The following is a 22946-nucleotide window of genomic DNA, read 5'->3' as shown; positions in this document are numbered from 1 at the left end:
TGATCCCTTTAGACCCAAGAGCTATATCTAACTCCTTCTTGAAAACATCAAATGTTTTGGCCTCAACTGCTTTCTGTGGTAGTGAATTCCACAGGCTCACCACTCTCTGGGTGAAGAAACTTCTCTTCATCTCAGTCCTGAAAGGTTTACCCCGTATTCTTAGACTATGACCCCTGGTTCTGGACTCCCCCACCATTGGGAACATCCTTCCTGCATCTATCCTGTCAAGTCCTGTTAGAATGTTATAGGTTCCTATGAGATCCCCCCTCACTCTTCTGAACTCCAGCAAATATAATCCTAACTGACTCAATCTCTCCTCATATGTCAGTTCCGCCATCCCAGGAATCAGTCTGGTAAACCTTCGCTGCACTCCCTCTAGAGCAAGAACATCCTTCCTCAGATAAGGAGACCAAAACTGCACACAATATTCCAGGTGTGGCCTCACCAAGACCCTGTATAATTGCAGCAAGCCATCCCTGCTTCTGTACTCTAATCCTCTCGCTATGAAGGCCAACATACCATATGCCTTTTTTTACCACCTATTGCACCTCCATGCTTACCTTCAGCGACTGGTGTACGAGAACACCCAGGTCTCGTTGCATATTCCCCTCTCTGTTTATAGCTGTTCAGATGATCTGCCTTCCTGTTTTTGCTACCAAAGTGGATAACCTCACATTTATCCACATTATACCGCATCTGCTGTGCATTAGCCCACTCACTCAACTTGTCAATATTTAATTGGAGGAAATATCAGCTTATCCAGTACTGGATGTCTGATGAGCAGTCTGATAATTTAGCAACAGTGGAGTAGTCGAGAGAGGTGGTGCTGAAGTAAAACTGGGTGTCATCAATGTACATGTGAAAATTAACACTATGCTTTCGAATGATGTCACTGAGGGCAGCATGTACAGAAATAGAAATAAATTTATTCATAATATACATTAGAGTTTATGAACCAATGTTTACAAAACTAAATTGCACTAATTATAAATGGTACATCAATGGGCTGAAGGGCCTGTTTCTGTGCTGTATAACTCTATGGTATGTTGCAATGTTATGAAGAGCTATCTGTTATATACTGCAGTATTAAAACTTTGTTACCCGAGTTGCCATTGGGATCCATTTTTAAGAGTTATTATTACATCCACTTGGCTTAGTTGGTAGCAATCTCATCTCTGGGTGAAAAGGTGGTCTGCAGACACCCTACACCCGAGCTTGAGCACAGAAACTACACTGATACTCCGATGAAGTATTCAGTGACTGCATTGTCAGATCAACTAAAGTTGCACCTGCCTGTTTGGGTGGATGTTGATCCTTTTATGATCAGAATTCCTTTGTTCTGTCTGGTTTATTTTTTTAAATTTACAAAGAGGTTCTGATAACATCTGACTGTTAATTTGAAAGGATTACGGAGTGGAATTGACACATGCAGTTGATGTTGAATCACTCCTGGGTTAATGACTGAGTGCTGCTCGTAATTCAACCCCCTAAAAGTAATCTTTATAAATGCAAGTTTTTCTTTCAATTAAGGGGTTGAATTACAATCAGTAATTCCTTCATGCCAGTATTCTAATGCTGCCTCAGCACTTGGTTAAATGAATGGATCTAAAATACATGAAAGCTGGAGATCCAGTTAAAAGGTACAAAAACTGGGAAAATCTCTGTGCTTTGCAGCCTTTTTTTGTGTGTCTGCAATACTGCTGCTGAGGTAAGGGCATTGGACATAGTACTGTAAATCCTGGGAGTCGACTCGCACATACCAGTCTCCCAAACTGATCTAGAGTGCCGGGATAAAAATGGCTGTTTAAGCCTGTTTTACTTTGCAGTGTTGGCACTAATGGCCTGATTTCTGAACACAAGTGAGATGTCATTACTCATCGGGTCACTGACCCGAAACGTTAACTCTGCTTCTCTTTCCACAGATGCTGCCAGACCTGCTGAGTGAATCCAGCATTTCTTGTTTTTGTTTCAGATTTCCAGCATCCGCAGTATTTTGCTTTTATTATTATGTCATTACTCATGCCTGGTGAACTTGTTCTCAGCCTGTTCCATAAGTCCTGATGCTGTCAGAAGATGTCAGCAGTATGCTGTCCATGGGTAGGCTGAGCACTATACCCACCTGCTGTTTTCAGATTACTGCCTTAGGAACTTTGCCCCATTGTTGCTTTCCTGCTGCTACCAGTACTGTGGAATAATCTAACTGCATTCTTGGTAGGGTGGATTCCACAGCACAGAGTGATGCAGCACATCTTAAGCTGTTCCAAATAGAAACGGTACCAGCAGATTTCCAAGTATCTAATTAGATAAATGAATTTTGGTTACAATGTCGCAATAGTTATTTGAGTTGCTTAATTATGAAGCTTCATTGTTGCAGATCCACTGATGGACACTCTGATGAATGACCCTGTGAAGCTGCCCTCTGGGACCATAATGGATCGCTCTGTTATTTTAAGACATTTATTGAATTCACCAACAGACCCATTTAACCGCCAACACCTGACGGAGAACATGCTGGAGCCAGGTAAAGAATGTTACTTTAAACCTACGTAAAGTTTTATTGCACAAATTAATAGCTTCCTCCAGTGGCAGACGAGGTAAATGCACCACCTAATATGCTGAGCTCTACAGGCCAGGTAAGTTCTAGGCTCAGTCCAGTCTGATATCAGTAGCAGTGACTAGTACAATTGACTACATGCTACAAAAGGGTAAAATCAGCCAGAGTTCATTGTTTGAACACCAATCAATAGCCCTTATTGGAAAATGTGAGTATTTGGACATTGGGTGAGGACAAGAATAGACTCTGTGATGCTCCGTGTGGTTGACTACCCTGCCATTCTCGTTATGAAGATCGGCCATTTGGGAGACATACCAAAGGGCTGCTGTCACCATGAAATGGTACTCCAGCATAAGTCACTGCCTTTAACATTTTTTAAAGATAATTGAAGAGAGTACAACACTTTTGCTCTCTGAAACACTGCAAAAATAGTGTCAGGCCAAGAGCTTACACAGAGTCACTGTACCAATTTCCTGATCTTAGTTATGTGGCAGAAATTGGGGATGAAAGAAAAATCAGTATCTCTTTCCAGTAAAATTCCACCGAGAGAGAGCTTAACCACCTCCCCATGAGATTCAGTAGCACTCCTCAATCATCACCAACTCAACTGGACCAGCCACACACATTCTGTGGTTGCTAGACCAGGTTGGAGGTTGTGTATTCTGTGGCGAGTGGCTGACTCTGCAAAGTTTCTGCACTATGTACAGGCACAAGTCAGGAGTGTGTTGGAGTGCTCTTCACTTACCTGGATGGGAGCATCTGCAACAACACTTGACGCTCGACACAGTCCAGGACAGATCAGTCTGCTTGATTGGTACTCCATCCAGTAGCTTAAACATTCTCTGCCTGCACCACTGGCGTGCTGTGGGTGCAGTGTGTCCTAGCTTCAGGATGCTCTACATGAGTTGCCGAGACTTCAGCAGCAGTACCTCCCAAACATGCACCATCTGCCACCTAAAAGGACATGGATAGTCGGTGCATGGGAACACCCATCACTCCTAAATTCCCCTCCAAGTCACATGCCGTCCTGACTTAATTCATTGCTGCATCAAAAATCCTGGAATATCCTACCTTAACGGCATTACGGGAATTCCTTTATCTCATGGACTCCAATCGTTCAAGATGATGGCACGCTGCCACCTTCTCAAGGGCAACGAAAGATGGGCAACAAATGGCCTTACCAGTGACACCCACATCACAAGAATGGAAAAAAACTAGTACTAGTTGGCTCAGATTAACTTTGCCAGAGTATTTATTTTATATCTTGAATTTTTGTTTTTGCAAAGGGAAGACGATGATTGAAAGTTGATAATAGACCAAGAATCTGACACTTCAAATTAGGCAAATACACTGGATAAGACATAGTGAGAAATGCATAATATTGTGTTAGATATTTGTGACTGCCTTTTTTTTTTACTTGAAAATGTAAGATATTAGATGCAATGAAGGAAGGAGATTTCTAAATTAGTTCTGTTCTATTCTCTGCATTGTTCTACGTTATATATTACAGTGCCCGAACTGAAGGAAAAGATCCATGCCTGGATGAAAGAGAAGCAACACGCAAATCGTTCTTCACAGTGAAGTGTTACTTAAGAGGGTTACAGTGAGAAAAGTTTGTAGTTCTGAACGTAGACCACCAGATTAACATCCAAAAGCAAATCTGCTCGACAGCGAGGCTTTGTAGGCTACGTCTGCTGCACTGATATTAAAAAGGGTGAACTGAACACATTAGAAAAATGTAATGTCTCTGTAAATAAATCTAACTTAAAGAACAAAAACAATTAAAAGGAAAAAAGTTCAGAGGTGTTGGGTACAATTTAGAATACCTTTTTCAGTACAGCTGCACGTGACCAATCCGAGTTTAAGGCTGGTGCACTCAAAGCCTTGCGGCAATTTTGAAATAAAAAGGGTCTGAGCAAACGATGTTTTTTAAATGACTGTATTAACAGAAGATGGTCTGTATTTTAGGTTGAAGTTATTACTGTATCTTGCGACCAGTCGCTGCTAAAGGGACTGTTTTGTTTGCTGCACTAAATTTTTCTCAAAACCAAAGTAATGCACAGGCCCTTACCCTAAAAATTGATGTTTTAATTATGAGGCATAATCTGTTGGCTCACAAGATTAAAGGTGAGACTGTTGAATTCTATTTACTATTTAATTTATATTTTATTTCTAGCTTATCCTTTCTCCTCCTCCTAACCCCCAGTATTTACACCTGTGCATAGACTTTCATGAAAACTCTATAGCTAGCAAGAGGTTATGAATTTCCTTCATTTCTGCCAAACCATGTTTTATGGCCATCGTTTTTTCCATAGTATGATCTACATTATTGGAATATTTTGATTGCAATAAGTGTTTTTTTTTAAAGAGACATTTCCTCCAAGAAACGACTTCAGTCCAGCAGCTGTTGGATTGCCTTCCTCTCCCAGAGGATATTTTATTGCTACAACACACTAGAGGGCACTCTTGGTTATCAGGAGTTCCTTCAGCCTTATACTGAAATGTTTTAAATAGTATATAGTTGGTGCCACTCGGTGAGTACCTGACAAGTGAATAGAAACTAAAAATCCAAACCCTTTTTCTATCTACCCTGTTGTAGTCGCTCCTGTTACATTAATTTAAACTTTTAATTCCTAGTTGACTACATTTTCTGAGTAAATTTTTAGCACATTTACCTGTGGTGTAATTTGCTGCAAAGCTTGTTATTTCAACAGTACTGAATTGCAGCAAGTTAATGTAATGTGAAATTACTTTGCATTATGGAAAATCACCTTTGCAGCTTAAAGTATGCAAGAAAAATCCTAAATTTCAGTGATTTCCAGATAAATGAGTCGCTCTCAATTTCACAAAAATGCATTGACTTAAGGATCTGCTGCCATTTGTGCTTCTCATAGTTTAGAAATCACCCAGTATCAGTGGAATATCTTGATGTTTTTGTAAACTGCTATACTGACATCTGCAATTTTGCACGAATCCAGTTACAGTAGCAAAACGGGGCTAGTCACCATTTCCCTTAAGTGTAGCAATGATTGTGTAACAGGAAAAGGAAATCCAGTTATCAGGTTTGAGTATTTGGAGTTTGAATTACCTATTCCAATACTGAAACTGCATATCCCATGTTGCTCGGTTATGCTGTGACCAGTGTTGTGCTGGTGTAAACCAATTGCAAGTTGTTGCTATAACTGTTAAGATTATGAGAATGATGGCTGCTGCATTAAGCATCAACAATGTTGAAATTGTAACTGTCTAATTTTTTGCAGTAAAATCCATAAATATTGTGCAAAATCATTACAGAAACAGCAGTAAATGGAAGTCACAGTACAAAATAGTGTCAAAGGAAATGAGAATTTTATGATCGCTCTATGCAGATTATAAAGATCTAGCTCTTGTGACCTACAATTCTATGCACAATTAACCCCTGTATTCCTGCAAATATTCCCTTCAAACGCTCCCTTTCAGTTCACTTGCATGCATATGGTTGCTTCCGATTCACCTGTTAGGTGTTTTGAACTTAATTTGTTTATTAGAGTATTTTACAATGCTCCTAGTTTCCAAATTGGTTTTACATTATTTTTCAAATTGTATTGATAGTTAACTGTCTATAGCTGTTCTTTTTATGCAATGTACTCGAGTAACAAAGAATATGGTAGCAAATGGGATAATTGAGGAAGTGTTCAAAACCGTTGGATGGAAGATGAGGTAGTTTTCATTGTAAGTCTCAAACAGGCATAATCCTAACACTATTCAACAGTCCACTTATCCAGAGCCCATTTCTGTACTTAACACCAAGCATAGTCTGACTGCCCGAACCCTAGATTAAATAACCATTGTTGCATTGAATAGTAGACATTGATGGCTCACTGGTATACAATTAATATTTGCTGACAGTACACTATATATTTTATGAAAAAAAAAATATTAATAGCCTGAACATTGAAAGCCCACCAAATACCGGGACTTGATTAAAAGGAAAGAAAAACTGGAAATCAACATTTAAAAGCAGAAAATGCTGGAAATGTACAGTAGGTCTAGGGACATCTGTAAAGAGAAGACAGCTTAACATTTGAGGTGTATACCCTGCTTCAGTACCCTGAGACTTGAACCTGTCTTCTCTTTACAGATACTGACCTGCTGTGTATTTGCAAACATTTTTTTTAATTTCAGATACTTATTTTGACTATATCCCTGTGATATACAAGTCTTGCTTTGTAAAGAACCCAATTATTAGAAGGTAAATTTTAACTAGCTACTGGACTCTTCCCCCATCCCCCAACTAGTATATTAAAAACAAAATGTCTTTACTTAAATGTGTAAATTTTCTACAAGTGTTACATACATGAGGACTAGATTATTTAATAAAGGAATTCAGACTAAATATTTTAATAAGTGAATCTTGTGCATTTTTTTCACTTTCTATCATTTCTTTCCTTTCAGAATTCTTTTGTGTTTAATCTTTTGAGCCAACATTTATTGCCGTAGTCAGATATTGTTGGATTTTTTTCTCTTTACTACACAGGAAAGGTGCTATGGAGAAAAAGAACATCTTGGGCGCCTCTGTGTGTAAGTTGTACAGTCACATCTTCGGTAAAACTGCCACTGATTATAATGCAATTATAAGCATTATGTGAGGCATAGTCTATCCCTTTCCAGTTCAGACATGTAATATGCACGTCAGTCTGTTGATAATTTGACCTAAACTTTGAAGTTCATTTTTTGTTACTTTTTTAAAAAAATATATATATATGATGAGACCTATTGAGAAAATGGATGACGACCCTTTCTAACCCAGAACCTTTCCCAAGTCAAAGCTACAGCAATTCAAATTGACAGCCACCACTAGTGTCCAAATTTACCGTATTGGTGTTTTGACCAAATGTGGAAGCTCTCAGATTCCTGGCTGACACGATGTTTGGTTACCCCTTTTAAGTTCAGTCCCCTTTAATTATTTTAACACACATGATGCTGTACTTACTCGCGTAAAGGGCAATTGAGACCTTTCTGGACTAGAAAGGGTTAAAATTTGTTGAACTTAAGATTGTCAAATCTGTTGCGTAAGGTAATTTGAAAGTCTTTAGCCAATTATAATACCATGATAGTGTGATCGTACTGATGTATCCTTTTTACCCCAGTATTGTTGAACTGGAAATTCTAGCACTGCGGCAAGAAAAGGAGGAAATTAAAAGCTACGTTGTCCAACTAAAATTTGCATTTTTGGTAATATACTGCCCCTTGCTACAGGTACTTGAATTTCTGTTTTTTTTTATTTTAAAAAGCTGGAAGTTTCTTTTGTGTTTTTTGTTTTTCTAATAAATGCTGTCATAATCCGAGAACTGTTTTTAATGATATCACTGCTCAGAATAGTGATTCCTACAGACTGTTCTGACTGCTCCCAACCTTTGAATTGCAATAAATGGTGGTACACATCCCAAATCCAAAATGGTATCGTTGTCTTCTACTATTTAAGTGGGTCGTAGGTTCTCCACTTTCTTTTTAAAGCCAAATGTGTACACACTTTTGTGACTTTTGCTCTGAATTAGATTCCACTCAGTGATCCGTACTGTGCAACTTTTTGTTTCTGTGTTTTCATTGTTCTGAAGAGTGTTGAAACACCAACTACGCATGGCACTATCTTCACATTCAAGCTGTGGGCAACTGTTAAGTCACGTACGTGTCTCATTAAAGGGATCTGCTCAGTTTATGGGATACATTGGGTTTTTATCTTTCTCTGTTAAATTGCCTCCATTTCACAGGCTTGATCAAATTTGAGTTCCAGCCAGCAAAGTTGAGCTGGATTCAGATTAACCTATTTCAGAACTTTTCATGTACTTAACATCTAATTGGGATTTGGTCTGAATGGTTAGAGCTATGCAGGAAGGATGTACACAACTGATTCTTGCACATTAAAGCTTTTTGCATGGTTACTTAACAATATGCTTTTTCTTAAATAATTTATTAGCAGAGAGCCACTTACCAAGATCACTTAAAGGGTGTTTCATCATGCAACATATCTGGGTGTTAGACAAATGTTGGTATTTATAAATATTTGCTGCATAAGTTTTGAATGGACAAAAAATGTTGTCTAGTGTACGTTGGAAGCCAAAGATTCTGAATGTCACATTGAAAATACTTACAAAACTGTTAAGCAACCAGATTAATTTCTAGGTGCAAGGTTCCAACCATCAGCAACTGAACCCAGTTGAAGTAGTTAGTGTATTTTTAAGCAATTCTCCATTTAAACCATTTGAATCCCAGATAATTGCAGTAAGCATATCAATGACCAATGTTTGGCAGAAAAAAAGGTTTAACACTTCAAAAGACATCTAATGTGGTTGAAGAAGAAAACAAAAAAAAAAGTGAGCTGGACAGAATTGAGGATGATCCAATTATCCTACTTCATCCTACCTCTTTGAACTCTGTTAATCATTTATTTAGATTTATCAGTATGTATGTTTAGAAAATGTACCTGACCAATCTCTACCTATCTGCATTAATGATAGTTAAAACTGGTTATCTGGCTGTTTAAGTAGTGGAATATATAGACCCGGATGTTTGCAAAGAACAGTTCATTAAGCACTACCTGGGGGTTCTCCCAGATAGAACTTTGACACAGCATGTCAACAGTGGCTCAGTGGGTAGTGGTCTCACCCTGAGTCAGAAGGTTATGGGTTCAAGTCACACTCCAGAGACTTGAGCATAGAAATCCAGGTTGATACACCAATGCAGTACAGAGGGAGTGCCACACTGTCAGAGATGCCGCCTTTCGAATGAGACATTAAAGCGAGGCTCCGTCTTCTCTCTCGAGTGGGTGTAAAAGATCCAATAGCACTGTTTGAAGAAGAACATGGGAGTTTTCCTGGTGTCAAAGGCCAATATTTATCCCTCAACTAAAATCACTGAAACTGATTATTTGATCGTTGCTGTTTGTGGGACTTTGCATGCAAATTGGCTACTGCATTTCTCTACAATACAATAGTGACTAAACTCAAACACATCATTGGCTGTGAAATGCTTTGGGAAGTCCTGAGGTTATGAAAGGTACTATAGAAATGCAAGTTTTTTTTCCTTTACTGACAAAACAGCTAATTTGATGTTTGTAGGTACTAGTAAGTTCCCATCCATTCTCTTTACAGGGCATAGTGAAAGTCGTGTTCTACAGTGAGCATTGGGGGAGCACTTTGCACCACACTGAGTTTAATTCTAAATAAAGTGCAATAAATATATTGGCACCGTATAATCAACAGTCATTTGTTTACCCTATGATGATTTATAATGGGAAAAACGCTAAAATGTTTTGGCAAAAGCAACCATTTCAAACAGGAATGGTTCATCTTGCTTACCCATCCAACTTCCTTAAAATAGCCTTGATACATTTGTAAATCTGGTAACTCTGGATCATGTCTAGTCCTGCTGTAGCTTTCTGTTGCTGGTTTCGCGTGTCTATCAACCTTTTGCTGAAAAGTTTGCCTCAATTTTCCATCTATTTTTGTCTCCTTTAATTTGAAATGAATAACCTTGTTCTTCAGCTATATTTGAGAAAATGTTTCCCCTTCTCTGCAAGGTATAGTTTTTAGACCACACTGCATTTGATTTAGAGTTCATGTAGAGAAATACTCAAGCCACAGTAGACTGTGGTTGACTGTAAAATAAACTGGATCCATGCCTGAAAGACTGGCTTAAGTAGTGAATTTTATAAACTATCCAGGAAAAATATTCAATTCATTTAAAATGGAGCAGATAATAGAAATGACAAAAAATCAATGACCGCTCACTGTTCAGGTTTCCACCTAATTCAAAGCAGATGGAGTATTTAACATAAAAACATAACCAGGAGCAGGAATAGACCATTCGGCCCCTCAAGCCTGCTTCAACATTCAATACAATTGTGGCTGATATTTGCCTGAATTCTCCTTTCCTACCCAAGGTTCCCTTGACATGCCATTGCTTTTTTTCCTATGAAAAGCTGATCTTTTGAAAAGAATGTACCTTGTACACAACATTTCCCAATTGATCTCTATTTCCCATCCCATGAATTGTGAATTTTATTAGTTTAACTAAGAATTAATGTTGCAATACACAAGACATGTCAGCAAATTTTGGGCATATAATGAAGATTTCCACTGAAAAGGAATTGATCATAAGATTACCAGCTTTGGTTGGGAAGCTGCTCAACATATTCAATATTCTGGGGAATTGAGGTGGGGGTTGGGTGACTTTCAAATCAACTGGGAAAGTGGGCAAGGGAGTGGTAAATGGAATTTAATGCAGACAAGTGTGAAGTGATGCATTTTGGGAAGTTAAACCAGGGCAGGACATATACAGTGAATGGCAGGGCCCTGGGGAGTGTTGAGCAGAGAGACCTTGGGGTGCAAGTACATAGTTCCCTGAAAGTGGCAACACAGGTAGACAGGGTGGTGAAGAAGGCATATGGCACGCTTGCCTTCATCGGCCGAGGCATTGAGTACAAGAGTTGGGACGTCCTGTTACATTTGTACATAACGTTGGTTAGGCCGCATTTGGAGTACTGTGTGCAGTTCTGGTCGCCGCACTACAGGAAAGATGTGATTAAGCTAGAGAGGGTGCAGAAAAGATTCACAAGGATGCTGCCTGGTTTGGAGGGCTTGAGTTATAAAGAGAGATTGGACAGGCTGGATCTGTTTTCCCTGGAGCGAAGGAGGCCAAGAGGAGACATGATAGAAGTATATAAAATTGAGAGGCGTAGATAGCCAGAGTCTGTTTCCCATGGTAGGGGGCATAGATTTACAATCTACAACTAGAGAGCATAGATTTAAGGTGAGAGGGAGGAGGTTTAAAGGGGATCAAAGAGGTAAATTTTTCACACAAAGAATAGTGGGTATCTGGAATGAGCTGCCTGAGGAGGTGGTGGAGGCAGGAACAATAGCAACATTTAAGAGGCATCTGGACAGGTACTTGAATGAGCAAGGCATAGAGGGATATGGAATTAATGCGGGCAGGTGGGATTAGTATAGATAGGCATTATGGTTGGCATGGACGCGGGGGGCCGAAGGGCCTGTTTCTATGCTGTACGACTCTGACTCTTGTCTACTTTTGAGGATTATTAATTTTGTACTTAAATTTTATGGTTACAAGCTCAGTGCGACATCCATGTTGGAAGTTACATTTTTCTTTGAGGCTGATAAACCTGTGGTCCTTAAATGAGTCTAATTCTTCCTTGTTGAAAAACGTGATCCGCAGAAAGAAGCGAAGACTTTGACCTCCTTGGGGCCCGGCTGATCATCTTTGAAGAGTTAGTTTTTTTTTCCAGATTCATGAATTGGCTGTTTCAGAAGAGAAGGTACGTCAGAGGAGACCAACAAAACAAATGATGTGAATGTGTGAGAGCTTTTATTTTTTTTAATTTTTATTTATTTTTATTTTTGATTTATTTAGAGATACAGCACTGAAACAGGCCCTTCGGCCCACCGAGTCTGTGCCGACCAACAACCACCCATTTATACTAATCCTACATTAATCCCATATTCTCTACCACATCCCCACCATTCTCCTACCACCTACCTACACTAGGGGCAATTTACAATGGCCAATTTACCTATCAACCTGCAAGTCTTTGGCTGATGGCCTTTTCTAATCTTAATGACTTTATTGATGAATTTATAGAATTGAATCTCAATCAAACTTTCTGTTGTGGTGCGTGTCTCTTTTTGAAGGTGACCTATTCGAAGGTTTATACATGATATTCTTAATGTGACCCTATCATAACTTTTGCATTGTCAGAGAAATAATCCCTCCAGGTACATCCTAGTGCTTAATTAGTCCAGTTGCTAACTTCAGATTGGATACTTTCAGTCACTGGTCAGTGATTGCTCATTTATTGTCCACGTATGCTTCACATTTCTTGTTTCAAGCATATTAGCTTGCATAAATTAAAGTACTTCTCCATGTTCTGTCAACAAGGAATCCAGAACAAACCTGTGTGAAAATCCCAACAATCACTTTCCATCTCCAGAAAAGTTTTCTTTCTTTGACATCCAGTTAGTTATTTTGTCATAAATCCATTCATTTGCAAGCCTTGCATGTGGAACTTTATCGGATACCTTCTGAAAATCCTGGAGCATTATATTTGTTGGATGGCTTTTGTCTATTGGTTTAGTTACCTCCAACTAATTTCAGTGTAGGGAGTGTCAAATGAGTACATTGGATTATCACTTTTTTACCAAATGCCTTTCAGTGCATGCACCATTTAAATAAATATCCCTATTTGAGCAAGTGGTTGATGGTAGTTCCTCCTGCGACTCTGCCAAGGCATGTTTTTAAACTTTGTGAAGAGATTGGGGTTGATTAAAAATCAGAAGAAATCTCAGTTACAGTTAGTGTAGCAGCATCAGTTTCATGGCATCCTTTCTTACCCATGTAATTGGTCTTCCTGCTGTTGGAAAACTTTGCAATCCTTTGGTGGGAATGCTTTCTTTAGATGGAATCCAGGATCCAAGCTGAGTGTTACACTAAGTCATTGACTAAGTGTAATAGGCACTTTAGTGATGCTGAACCCAAAACTTCTCAATTTATTTTACCATTGGACACAAAGCAGTTTAAATTTTCTTACAATGTTAAAGAACTGCAGACATTTCATTTCAAAATTCTTCAAACCAGGTGATGTATAGTGGCACAGCCATAGAACATGTGGCATTGTGAAAAGATGGGACTTAGTTTTCTGTGAATGCCGCACCAGCATCATTGTGCAAAAGTAGCCAGGTGGAGGCTAGACAATTCTTTTTTCTTTTTCTTTTGGGCCTCCTTATCTCGAGAGACAATGGATACGCGCCTGGAGGTGGTCAGTGGTTTGTGAAGCAGCGCCTGGAGTGGCTATAAAGGCCAATTCTGGAGTGACAGGCTCTTCCACAGGTGCTGCAGAGAAATTTGTTTGTTGGGGCTGTTGCACAGTTGGCTCTCCCCTTGCGCCTCTGTCTTTTTTCCTGCCAACTACTAAGTCTCTTCGACTCGCCACAATTTAGCCCTGTCTTTATGGCTGCCCGCCAGCTCTGGCGAATGCTGGCAACTGACTCCCACGACTTGTGATCAATGTCACACGATTTCATGTCATGTTTGCAGACGTCTTTATAACGGAGACATGGACGGCCGGTGGGTCTGATACCAGTGGCGAGCTCGCTGTACAATGTGTCTTTGGGGATCCTGCCATCTTCCATGCGGCTCACATGGCCAAGCCATCTCAAGCGCCGCTGACTCAGTAGTGTGTATAAGCTGGGGGTGTTGGCCGCTTCAAGGACTTCTGTGTTGGAGATATAGTCCTGCCACCTGATGCCAAGTATTCTCTGAAGGCAGCGAAGATGGAATGAATTGAGACGTCGCTCTTGGCTGGCATACGTTGTCCAGGCCTCGCTGCCGTAGAGCAAGGTACTGAGGACACAGGCCTGATACACTCGGACTTTTGTGTTCCGTGTCAGTGCGCCATTTTCCCACACTCTCTTGGCCAGAGAGGCTAGACAATTCCTAGCAATGAAAGAATGGATGTCAGAGCAAGAATCCTCCTGGGCCAGTCTTGTCCATCATCCAATGGTTACTTTAACAGCACTATTACCAAGAGCAGGTTGTTTGTTTGCATGTCTCAGGCACAGTGCATGGTTAAACCAACCAAGCACAAAAAAATTAGACTTGCCTGTATTCTTCCTTGTGTAGAGGGCTTCATAAAATGTTTTCACTCAAATCGTTCCTCTCTGAGACGTCTGAGTTCCTGAGGCCTTTCCTAGTTAACACACACTCAGCTGAATAAAGAGTTCAATTAGGCAGCATCCCATAACTCCCAAAATGCAGAAGTGTTGCTGGCAGTTCTGTGATTAAAAATACCAGATGTGCTTATTTTATTCCATGTGCCACAACTGCCAGAATACAAATCAATTGTTTCTTTTGTTCATCTTTCACAGCTGCAAGGGGGGCACAAACACATAGCAGATTTTTGTTTGTGATTGATAGAAAAACTAACCACATGGGCTGGGTTTCCCATTTGTAAACATACCAGACCCCCCCCCCAGGCTAAGGATTGTTGGCATTAAAAGGCAGAAAGTGATTAGGCTATGTGAATATTGTAAAAGTAATTGTGAATTTGTGCACTTTGTATAAAAGAAACATAAAGCATGAATTTTGAGGTAACTGTACATGGTCTAACTATTCAAGTGCTTGTTTATGTAACAGTATGTTACATGTACAGATTTATGTAACTTATGAGGGGAATAAATTAAGTTATCTAGCTTCAGAGAGTGAGGAAAACATTATTTACTCACTTTTTTCCCCCATCCAGGTGCGGTGTCATGGGAGATCTATTCATGTGTATCCAAGTCCTGCATCTAGCATGTATTTGTCACACGTATGTCCTGATTGGTGCAATTTTTTTTATAGCAACAAAGACATTTCTCAGTCTCCTAGCACATTTCTCTCAAACTTCTTTCCAAATCTTCTAGTGACTGTCCATTGCTCCCACCTCCCAGCAACCTCCAGGAACAACATAACCTTCAGCTTATCATAAGCAATGCCATGTAAGATATTTAATGGATTCTGTAGCAGATTAACTTTGACATGACTTTCACAAGAGTGAGAAAGCAAAAGAGAATCATGTCCTCAGTACACTGTTTACTCACCTTACTGTCTGATTTTTAATGATTGAAAAGCAGTGTCAAAAATGAGTTATTTACAATCATATGTGAATGATGGTACAGTGGATCACTAGAGTTTCTGTCATCTTTAAAAGCTTACCTTTTTGGCAAGGATTTGCACCAACTCGCCAGGAAACCACAGGCAACCACTTATCATTCCTAATGTAAGTCTACCTGTTACATGCGATTTCTGATTGTGGTTTGTATGCTGAAAGTGCTTCTGCCCTGAATTACCCAAAGACGTCACTCTCAACGATGACCTAAGAAAGCCATCGACTCACAGCAGAATTGTTAGCAGCAATATAACAAACCATGATTGAAGTGTGAATCAGCTGCTCCCTGCAATTTGTTTGGGTGTAGCTTTCTGCTTATTACTGTACTTCTGATGTAAGAGTGGCTGACTCACTGTTGCAGATCTCAAACCTGGATTTTGTGTAATGTTGATTGATATAGCTACCATGTTTTTAGGATTTTGACTTGGATCAATCTGCACTTAAAAGCACAGTTTTCAAAAAGAACGACAAGTCATGCACCTTATCTGCTCACCTCATTTCAAAAGAAAGTTTGCATGTTTTTCAAAGGTGAGGGTTTGGGGAAATTGGAAAGGGTCATTCATAATCATTTATGGCACGGCACAGAAGGAGACCATTTGGCTCATCAAGTCCATGCTAGCTCTCCATGGAGCTATCCAGTTAATGCACTCCCCTGCTTGATGTCCGTAGCCCTGCAAGTTTATTGCCTTCAAATGGCCATCCAATTTCCTTTTTGAAGTCATTGATACTCCCCAGTACTTATCCTAATTTGTGCCCAAGAAAATCCGCTGCTTTCTAATAGAGTGGGACTAGCTGGATTGCTCTTTGAAAGAGCTGGTGCAGACTCGATGGGATGAATGGACTCCTTTATGTGCTGCACTGTTCTATGACTCTTCCTGCTCTATCAACAAACCTTTCTCTGATTCTTTTCCAGGTGATTTCTGTGCTTCTGTTGTGATAAGGTGGGGGAGTGCACGGAATGTGCAGTTGGAGATGCACTTAACTCATTGTTATGACCAGGTGAGAAAGGTGTCTAGGGGTTTTCTCAGCCTTCACCTGGTCTTGCCTTAATAGGGTTTAATTTTTAAACACACTGTTTTAAGCTCCCCTTTGGTGAATTCTTGTTCGCTGCTTTCCAATTATAAGGCAAAGAAACCAGCACAACCAGGCTTTCTTAGGTTTAAAGAAGCAAAGTTGCAATTTATTTTAACTTAAATTCTAATTCGGTTAACACCTATGGATACACGCCGTGCCCCACGCTAGCATGCATATGCGCGATACATGCAGATAGAGACAGAAAAGAGCAGAAGAAAAATAAAGTGGAAAGGTTTGAGGCAATATCTGAAGAGTTGTTAACAGTTCTTCAAGCTCACTGTAGAGTCCTTGATTGTAGGTAGATCTTGCTTTTTGTTGGGACTCAGTATTCTTAACCTTGTTTGCTGTAGGAGGCTTTTCTCTCTTGGGGTTCATGTGTCTTCAGAGGTTTGTGGGGAAAAAGATGGGAGCAGACAGGAGAGAGATAGTCAGTCCAGGAGCAAACCGCTTTCCGCCTAAACTGTACAAATTCAAAAAACGCAGGTTTCCCATCAGGTTAGTCATGCGACTAGCTGGTTTGAACATGTCTGTTTGTGTATTCAGCTATCTTAGCAGTCAACCTGGAATGCAAGCTCCCCCACCTTCAATGTCTGGTGATCAAAGGTCCATTGTGAGTTGAATGTTCGGAAATGGCTGCTTTGTCCTTCCAAACAACGTCTGTCAATATGCAAACATGCCTTCCAGCCACGGCCGATCTGTTTAAGTCCTGCCCCCTCTCAATGTTCATGACAAAATTAATATCTCATTCTTGGCAGGTGAGGGCCTAGCATGACATCTCCACACCCAACAGAATGAAATGTGACTTGAGAAAAGGCGCATTTCATTAAAAGGGTTCAGAAAAATGTAAGATCCAGAAAAAAAAAATGCATTTCTCTCATTCATTGCCATTCATGTATAAATCCTAAAACTTATCACAGCCTGTCTTCTCTTGGTGCCAGTGCTGCTTTAATTGCCCCCTTTTGGCATCCCAATAAACGTGGGGGGGGGGGGGGGGGGGCGGTTTCGGGAAGTTTCTCTTCCATTTGCCCGTTTCTATGGCTGCCTAGGGTCTTTGTTCCTGCTGAGGTAATTTTTTTTAAAAGATTCAGTAGTGGGTGGGTCTATCCTGAACACCCTTTCAGTGCTTTGCTGAGTCATGCAAAGGCTTTTGATGTCGGGATGGGTGGTTTGCTTTTTTCCTGACTCTGGGGGAGGATCCTTTGCTAATCTCCCCTTTGTCCCAGAGGATAGTCCTGCCTGCTGGTATTTGTGCAGATTCTACTGCACTCCCCTGTGGCACTTCGACTAGGTGAGGAATCACCCTCTTTCTCTGCCCCCTAGAGGTCTTTCTTTGTCTCTGCAGGTTCCTGTAAATGATGTTCGCAACTCTGGTGGAGTGCTTCTAGTGTCTGCATTTACATAGGATGTGGGGTCTAACTTTTCACATTTTTCAGGGTTGGCTGACTGGACAGTAGGGGTTTTCATCCAGGATTCCTTCCAGACTTCCTTAAACCAGCCCTCTTGGTCACTTTTTCCCCCTCCCCGTCTAAACTTTTGCCAGCCTTGTGCCTGCCTGTCCCCTTTTGTTCTCAGCGGAGTTCCTTACAGTTCACCAGCCCTCTGCTGGAGGGTCCTCCTAACACTAGTACAGGATTTAGGGGTGCAGGTTTCACTGTAGTTTGGGGTTTCTCCTCAATCCGGCACATGTGGCAACTCCTGCAGTACTCCACCACGACTTTGTGCAGTTTTGGCCAGTCAAACTGCTGTCGTTTGCGGGCTTTTGTCTTTCGTATACTGGCATGTACAGACAATCTAGTCTCGTGGGCCCTTTCTCTTCAGTAGCTTTGCAGCACTACTAACTGGTGAACAACTGTCCACTCCTTGCTCTCAGGTCTGTGACCATGTCCATGTCCTCATCAGTACCTCATTCTTTAAATAGTAGCAATCAGGGACTCCCTCTGCTTCACTTTCAGGCTGGGCAGCCTGTGCTAACTCTCGCAATACTGGGTTGGCTCGCTGAGCCTCAGCTAGAGAAAATCCATTTAATTCAATCCCTGGAGCTCCTAACTTTCCAAAGAAAATCTTGGACAGGCAGACCTCATGGTTGTCTGCCTGCAGTGCCAATGCAGTCTCCACTGGGGGAGCTGATTTGGCCATGGACCGAGTTACCACACAATCGGGGAAGATGCCTGGGACCTTCTCCTGTAATTGCTCGGTCACCCTGACTTCTTTCGATCTTTCTTTCACTACTGGGGGAGCTACCACCTTCATCCATGCCAGATCATTACATAGGATCAGGTCAACCCCATCCACAGGCAAACTAGGGACAATCCCTGCGGTCACTGGTCCCGAAACTAGGTCCCACTCCAGGGGCACCGGGTAAACAGGTACAGCCATACACTGTCCTCCAATACCATTCACCACCATTTTGATGTTCAATGCACTCTCTGGGGGAAAGGTCAGGCCTTTTCCCAGTAAAAGGGATCTGGTGGCCCCTGTGTCCCTGAGAATCACTGTGGGCTTGCTTGCCCCACTCGAGGGGTATGGGGTTACACTCCCTTCAGACTCAAAACCTTGATAACCCTCAGGTACCCCATTAAATTTTCTTGCACTTGCAGCGGTAGACTTCCTGGGCCTTGCTCTTACTGCAGTTAAAGTCACAGCTTGTTCTGCTGTGCTTTCTATCAGGGTCCTGTTTTCATTGAGTGGATGTGCCCTGATTAACCCTATAGGTTTTCCCTTTAGTTTCCATCAGTCCGCACTTAAATGCCCTGCTTTATTACAATGGAAACACACAGGTCTCTGGGTCTCACTTTTGCTTGCAGCACCTTCCTTTTGGCAAGAGTGGGGGCCCCCTGTGTCGCTTTCTTTCCTTTCTCACCCAGGACTGCTTGGGCTGCTATTGCCTTCCCACCCTTTGTCCTTTTTGGATTTGTGGGGATGATTAGGAAAGGTTCTCCCCTGGGAAACTGATACAAATTAAAGCAAACTCATCAGCTAGAATGGCAGCTTGCAGGGCTCTCTGAACTGGCTGCTCCTCTACTTGGGTCTTTATGGAGAGTGGGAGAAAGTGTTTAAATTCCTCTAACAGAATTACTTCTCTGAGATTCTCATAGCTGAGCTGTGCTTTAAGAGCCCTCAGCTACTGGTCAAAAGCCAGCTGCTCACATCTTTCAAACTCCAGATAAGTTTGTTAGCTTGCTTCTTGAGGGTTCTAAACTTTTGATAGGCTTCGGGTATGCCCCGAGGATAGCATTTTTTGTCAGTTCATAATTTGATGAACTTTCATCTGGCAACAGGGAATAAACCTCCTGGGCTTTTCCAGTTAGCTTTCTGTGTAGTAAAAGAGACCAGGTCTCAGCTGGCCATTTTAGCTGCCTTGCCAGTTTCTCAAAGGACACAAAAAATTATTCTACATCCTCCTCATTGAATCTTGGAATTAGTTGAGGGAGCTTTAACAATTTTGTACCCAGCCCTGAATTACGCTCCTCCATATTGGCCATGCTTTCACTGGGATCACTCTGTGCCCGCCCCCCACCCCCTGCCCAGTTAACTCGAGCTGCTTCAACTCTATTTCCCTTTGCATTCTGTGAAATATTCTCTCGCTCTCGCTTTCTCTCTCGCTCTCGCTCTCGCTTTCTCTCTCGCTCTCGCTTTCTCTCTCGCTCTCGCGCTCTCTCTCGCTCTCGCGCTCTCTCTCTCTCGCTCTCGCGCTCTCTCTCTCTCGCTCTCGCGCTCTCTCTCTCTCGCTCTCGCGTTCTCTCTCTCTCGCTCTCGCGCTCTCTCTCTCTCGCTCTCGCGCTCTCTCTCTCTCTCTCTCTCGCGCTCTCTCTCTCTCTCTCTCTCGCGCTCTCTCTCTCTCTCTCTCTCGCGCTCTCTCTCTCTCTCTCTCTCGCGCTCTCTCTCTCTCGCTCTCGCGCTCTCTCTCTCTCTCGCTCGCTCTCTCGCTCTCTCGCTCTCTCTCTCTCTCTCTCTCTCTCTCTCTCTCTCTCTCTCTCTCTCTCTCTCTCGCTCTCTCTCTCTCTCGCTCTCTCTCTCTCTCGCTCTCGCTCTCGCGCTCTCTCTCTCTCTCGCTCTCGCGCTCTCTCTCTCTCTCGCTCTCGCGCTCTCTCTCTCTCTCGCTCTCGCGCTCTCTCTCTCTCTCGCTCTCGCGCTCTCTCTCGCTCTCGCTCTCGCGCTCTCTCTCTCTCTCGCTCTCGCTCTCGCGCTCTCTCTCTCTCTCGCTCTCGCTCTCGCTCTCTCTCGCTCTCGCTCTCTCTCTCTCTCGCGCTCTCGCGCTCTCGCGCTCTCGCGCTCTCTCGCGCTCTTCTAATACATGTTTCCTCTGTTCCGATCGTTGCTAACAACACCCTGTCGGAGTCTGCGTCTAACTCTGTTTCTGCTTCAGATTCAAGGGAACAATGGTTGGCCATTCACCTCGGGGGTTCAGACTTCCTAGCCTTGCCATATACAGTGATCCCACACTGCTCAGCCATTTCCCACAACTCCTCCCTTTTAACATCCCAAGCTACTTTGCCCTGGCTTGGGAAGCTACTAGCTTCAGTTGCAGATATGTTGGTATTCAAGCGCACACGACCGCAAGAAAACCAGTACTGAAATTTTTTTGTTTTTGCTTGAGAACAATTTGGCTTCCCACTTCCAATTTCTTGTTTGTGGGTCAATTCCAGACGCTAGCACCCAAATTTCTGTTACGACCAGGTAAGAAAGATGTCTAGGGGTCCCTCTCAGCCTCCACCTGGTCTTAACCGTAGCAGGGTTTAATTTTTAAACACACTGATTTTTGCTCCCCCTTGGTGAATCCTTGTTCACCACTTATGAATTATAAGGCAAAGAAACCAGCACAAACAGGCTTTCTTAGGTTTAAAGAAGAAAAATTGAAATTTATTTAAACTTGAACTCTAATTCGGTTAACACCTATGGATACATGCCGGGCCCCACGCTAGCATGCATACGTGATACACACATGCATAGAGACAGAAAAGAGCAGAAGAAAAATAAAGTGGAAAGGTTTGAGGCAATATCTGAAGAGTTGTTATAGTTCTTCAAGCTCACTGTAGAGTCCTTGATTGTAGGTAGATCTTGCTTTTCGTTGGGGCCCAGTATTCTTCTTAAACTTTGTTTGCTGTAGGAGACTTTTGTCTCTTGGAGTTCATGTGTCTCCAGTGGATTCAGGGGCTTCTGAGAAAGAGATGGGAGAGATCTTCAGTCCAGGAACAAACAACGTTCCAGCTAAATTGTTTGTACAAATTCAAAAAACTCAGGTTGCCCATCAGGTTAGTCATGTGCTTAGCTGGTTTCACCATGTCTGATTGTGTATTTGGCCATCTTAGCAGTCAACCTGGAATGTGAGCTCCCCCACCTTCAATGTCTGGTAATCAAAAGTCCATTGTGAGTTGAATGTGAGGGAATGGCTGCTTTCTCCTTCCAAACACCATCTGCCAATATGCAAACGTGCCTTCCAGTCACGGTCGATCTGTTCAACAAGTCCTCCTCTCTCTAGTAACAGCTTAAAATCAATGTTCATTACAAAATTAATGTGCCTCATTTTTGGCAGGTGGGGGTCTAGCATGACATCATGTACAAACGAAACAGCTTTGTAATCAATCCTAAGAGCCTTGTAGAATAGCAGAGTTGTCCATTACTTCATTAAGTAAGTCCACAAATTACAACAACTTGTATTTATATAGTGCCTTTAAAGTAATAAAACATCCCAAGGCACTTCACAGGAGTAATATAAAACAAAATTTGTTACTGAGCCACATGAGTTATTAGGTCAAAGAGGTAGGTTTTAAGGAGCATCCTAAAGGAGGAAAGTGAGGCAGAGAGGTTTAGGAAGGAAAATCTAGAGCTTTGGGCCTTGGCAGCTGAAGGCATGGCCACCAATGTTTGTGATTAAAACTGGAGATGCTCACGAGGCTGGTATTACAGGAGCACAGATATCTTGGAGCGTTGTTGGACAAGAGGAGATTAGAGATGGGTAGGGGCGATGCCTTGACAGGCTTTGAAAACTAGGGTGAGAATTTCAAAATTGAGGCGGTGCTTAACCAGGAGCCAATGTAGGTTAGCAAGCACAGGGTGATGGGTGAATGGGACATGGCCCGATTTAGGACACTGGTGGGAGCGTTTTGAAGATGTCAAGTTTATGGAGGGTGGAACGTGGGAGCCTGGCCATGAGTGTGTTGGAATAATCAAGAGTAGAGGTACCAAAGTCATGGATGAGGGTTTCCGCAGCAGGTGAGCTGAGACTGGTGGAGTTAGGTGATGTTACAGAGGAGGAAATGGATAGCCTCAGTAACAGCACAGATATGTGTTCAGAAGATTGTCTCAGGGTCAAATACGACATCAAAGTTGTAAACAGTCTGGTTCAGCCTCGGTGTTGTCTAGAACAAAGTGTAGGGTAGAGGTCAAATCTAATCACCGTCTCAGCATTGCGGCTTAGATATTTTTTTTTATTCATTCATGGGGTGTGGCGTCGCTGGCCAGGCCAGCGTTTATTGCCCTTGAGAAGGTGGTGGTGAGCTGCCTTCTTGAACTGCTGCAGTCCATGTGGGGTAGGTATACCCACAGTGCTGTTAGGAAGGGAGTTCCAGGATTTTGACCCAGCGACTGTGAAGGAACGGCGATATAGTTCCAAGTCATCAC

The 22946-nt window shown here is 42.0% G+C and overlaps 1 protein-coding gene across 3 annotated transcripts in view; it reads left to right on the top strand.

Moving 5' to 3' along the window:
* The window catches only part of ube4b (ubiquitination factor E4B, UFD2 homolog (S. cerevisiae)), a 77773-nt gene extending 69179 nt beyond the window's left edge, over nt 1–8594 (top strand). For 2 of the 3 annotated variants that reach the window (XM_068016952.1, XM_068016951.1), the window contains 2 exons: nt 2375–2521; nt 4065–8586. In XM_068016952.1, coding sequence (XP_067873053.1) covers nt 2375–2521; nt 4065–4135 — 218 coding nt within the window. In that variant the 3' untranslated portion in view covers nt 4136–8586. Of the gene's footprint in view, nt 1–2374; nt 2522–4064 lie in introns of all 3 variants that reach the window. The other variant, XM_068016953.1, reaches the window with a different exon arrangement.
* Nucleotides 8595–22946: the final 14352 nt, after the last annotated feature.

Source organism: Heterodontus francisci, chromosome 37 (genome assembly GCF_036365525.1).
Source record: "Heterodontus francisci isolate sHetFra1 chromosome 37, sHetFra1.hap1, whole genome shotgun sequence".
In the NCBI taxonomy this organism is placed as follows: domain Eukaryota; kingdom Metazoa; phylum Chordata; class Chondrichthyes; order Heterodontiformes; family Heterodontidae; genus Heterodontus; species Heterodontus francisci.
Note: the sequence above shows the minus strand (reverse complement) of the source record. Positions and strands in the feature narration are given on the sequence as shown.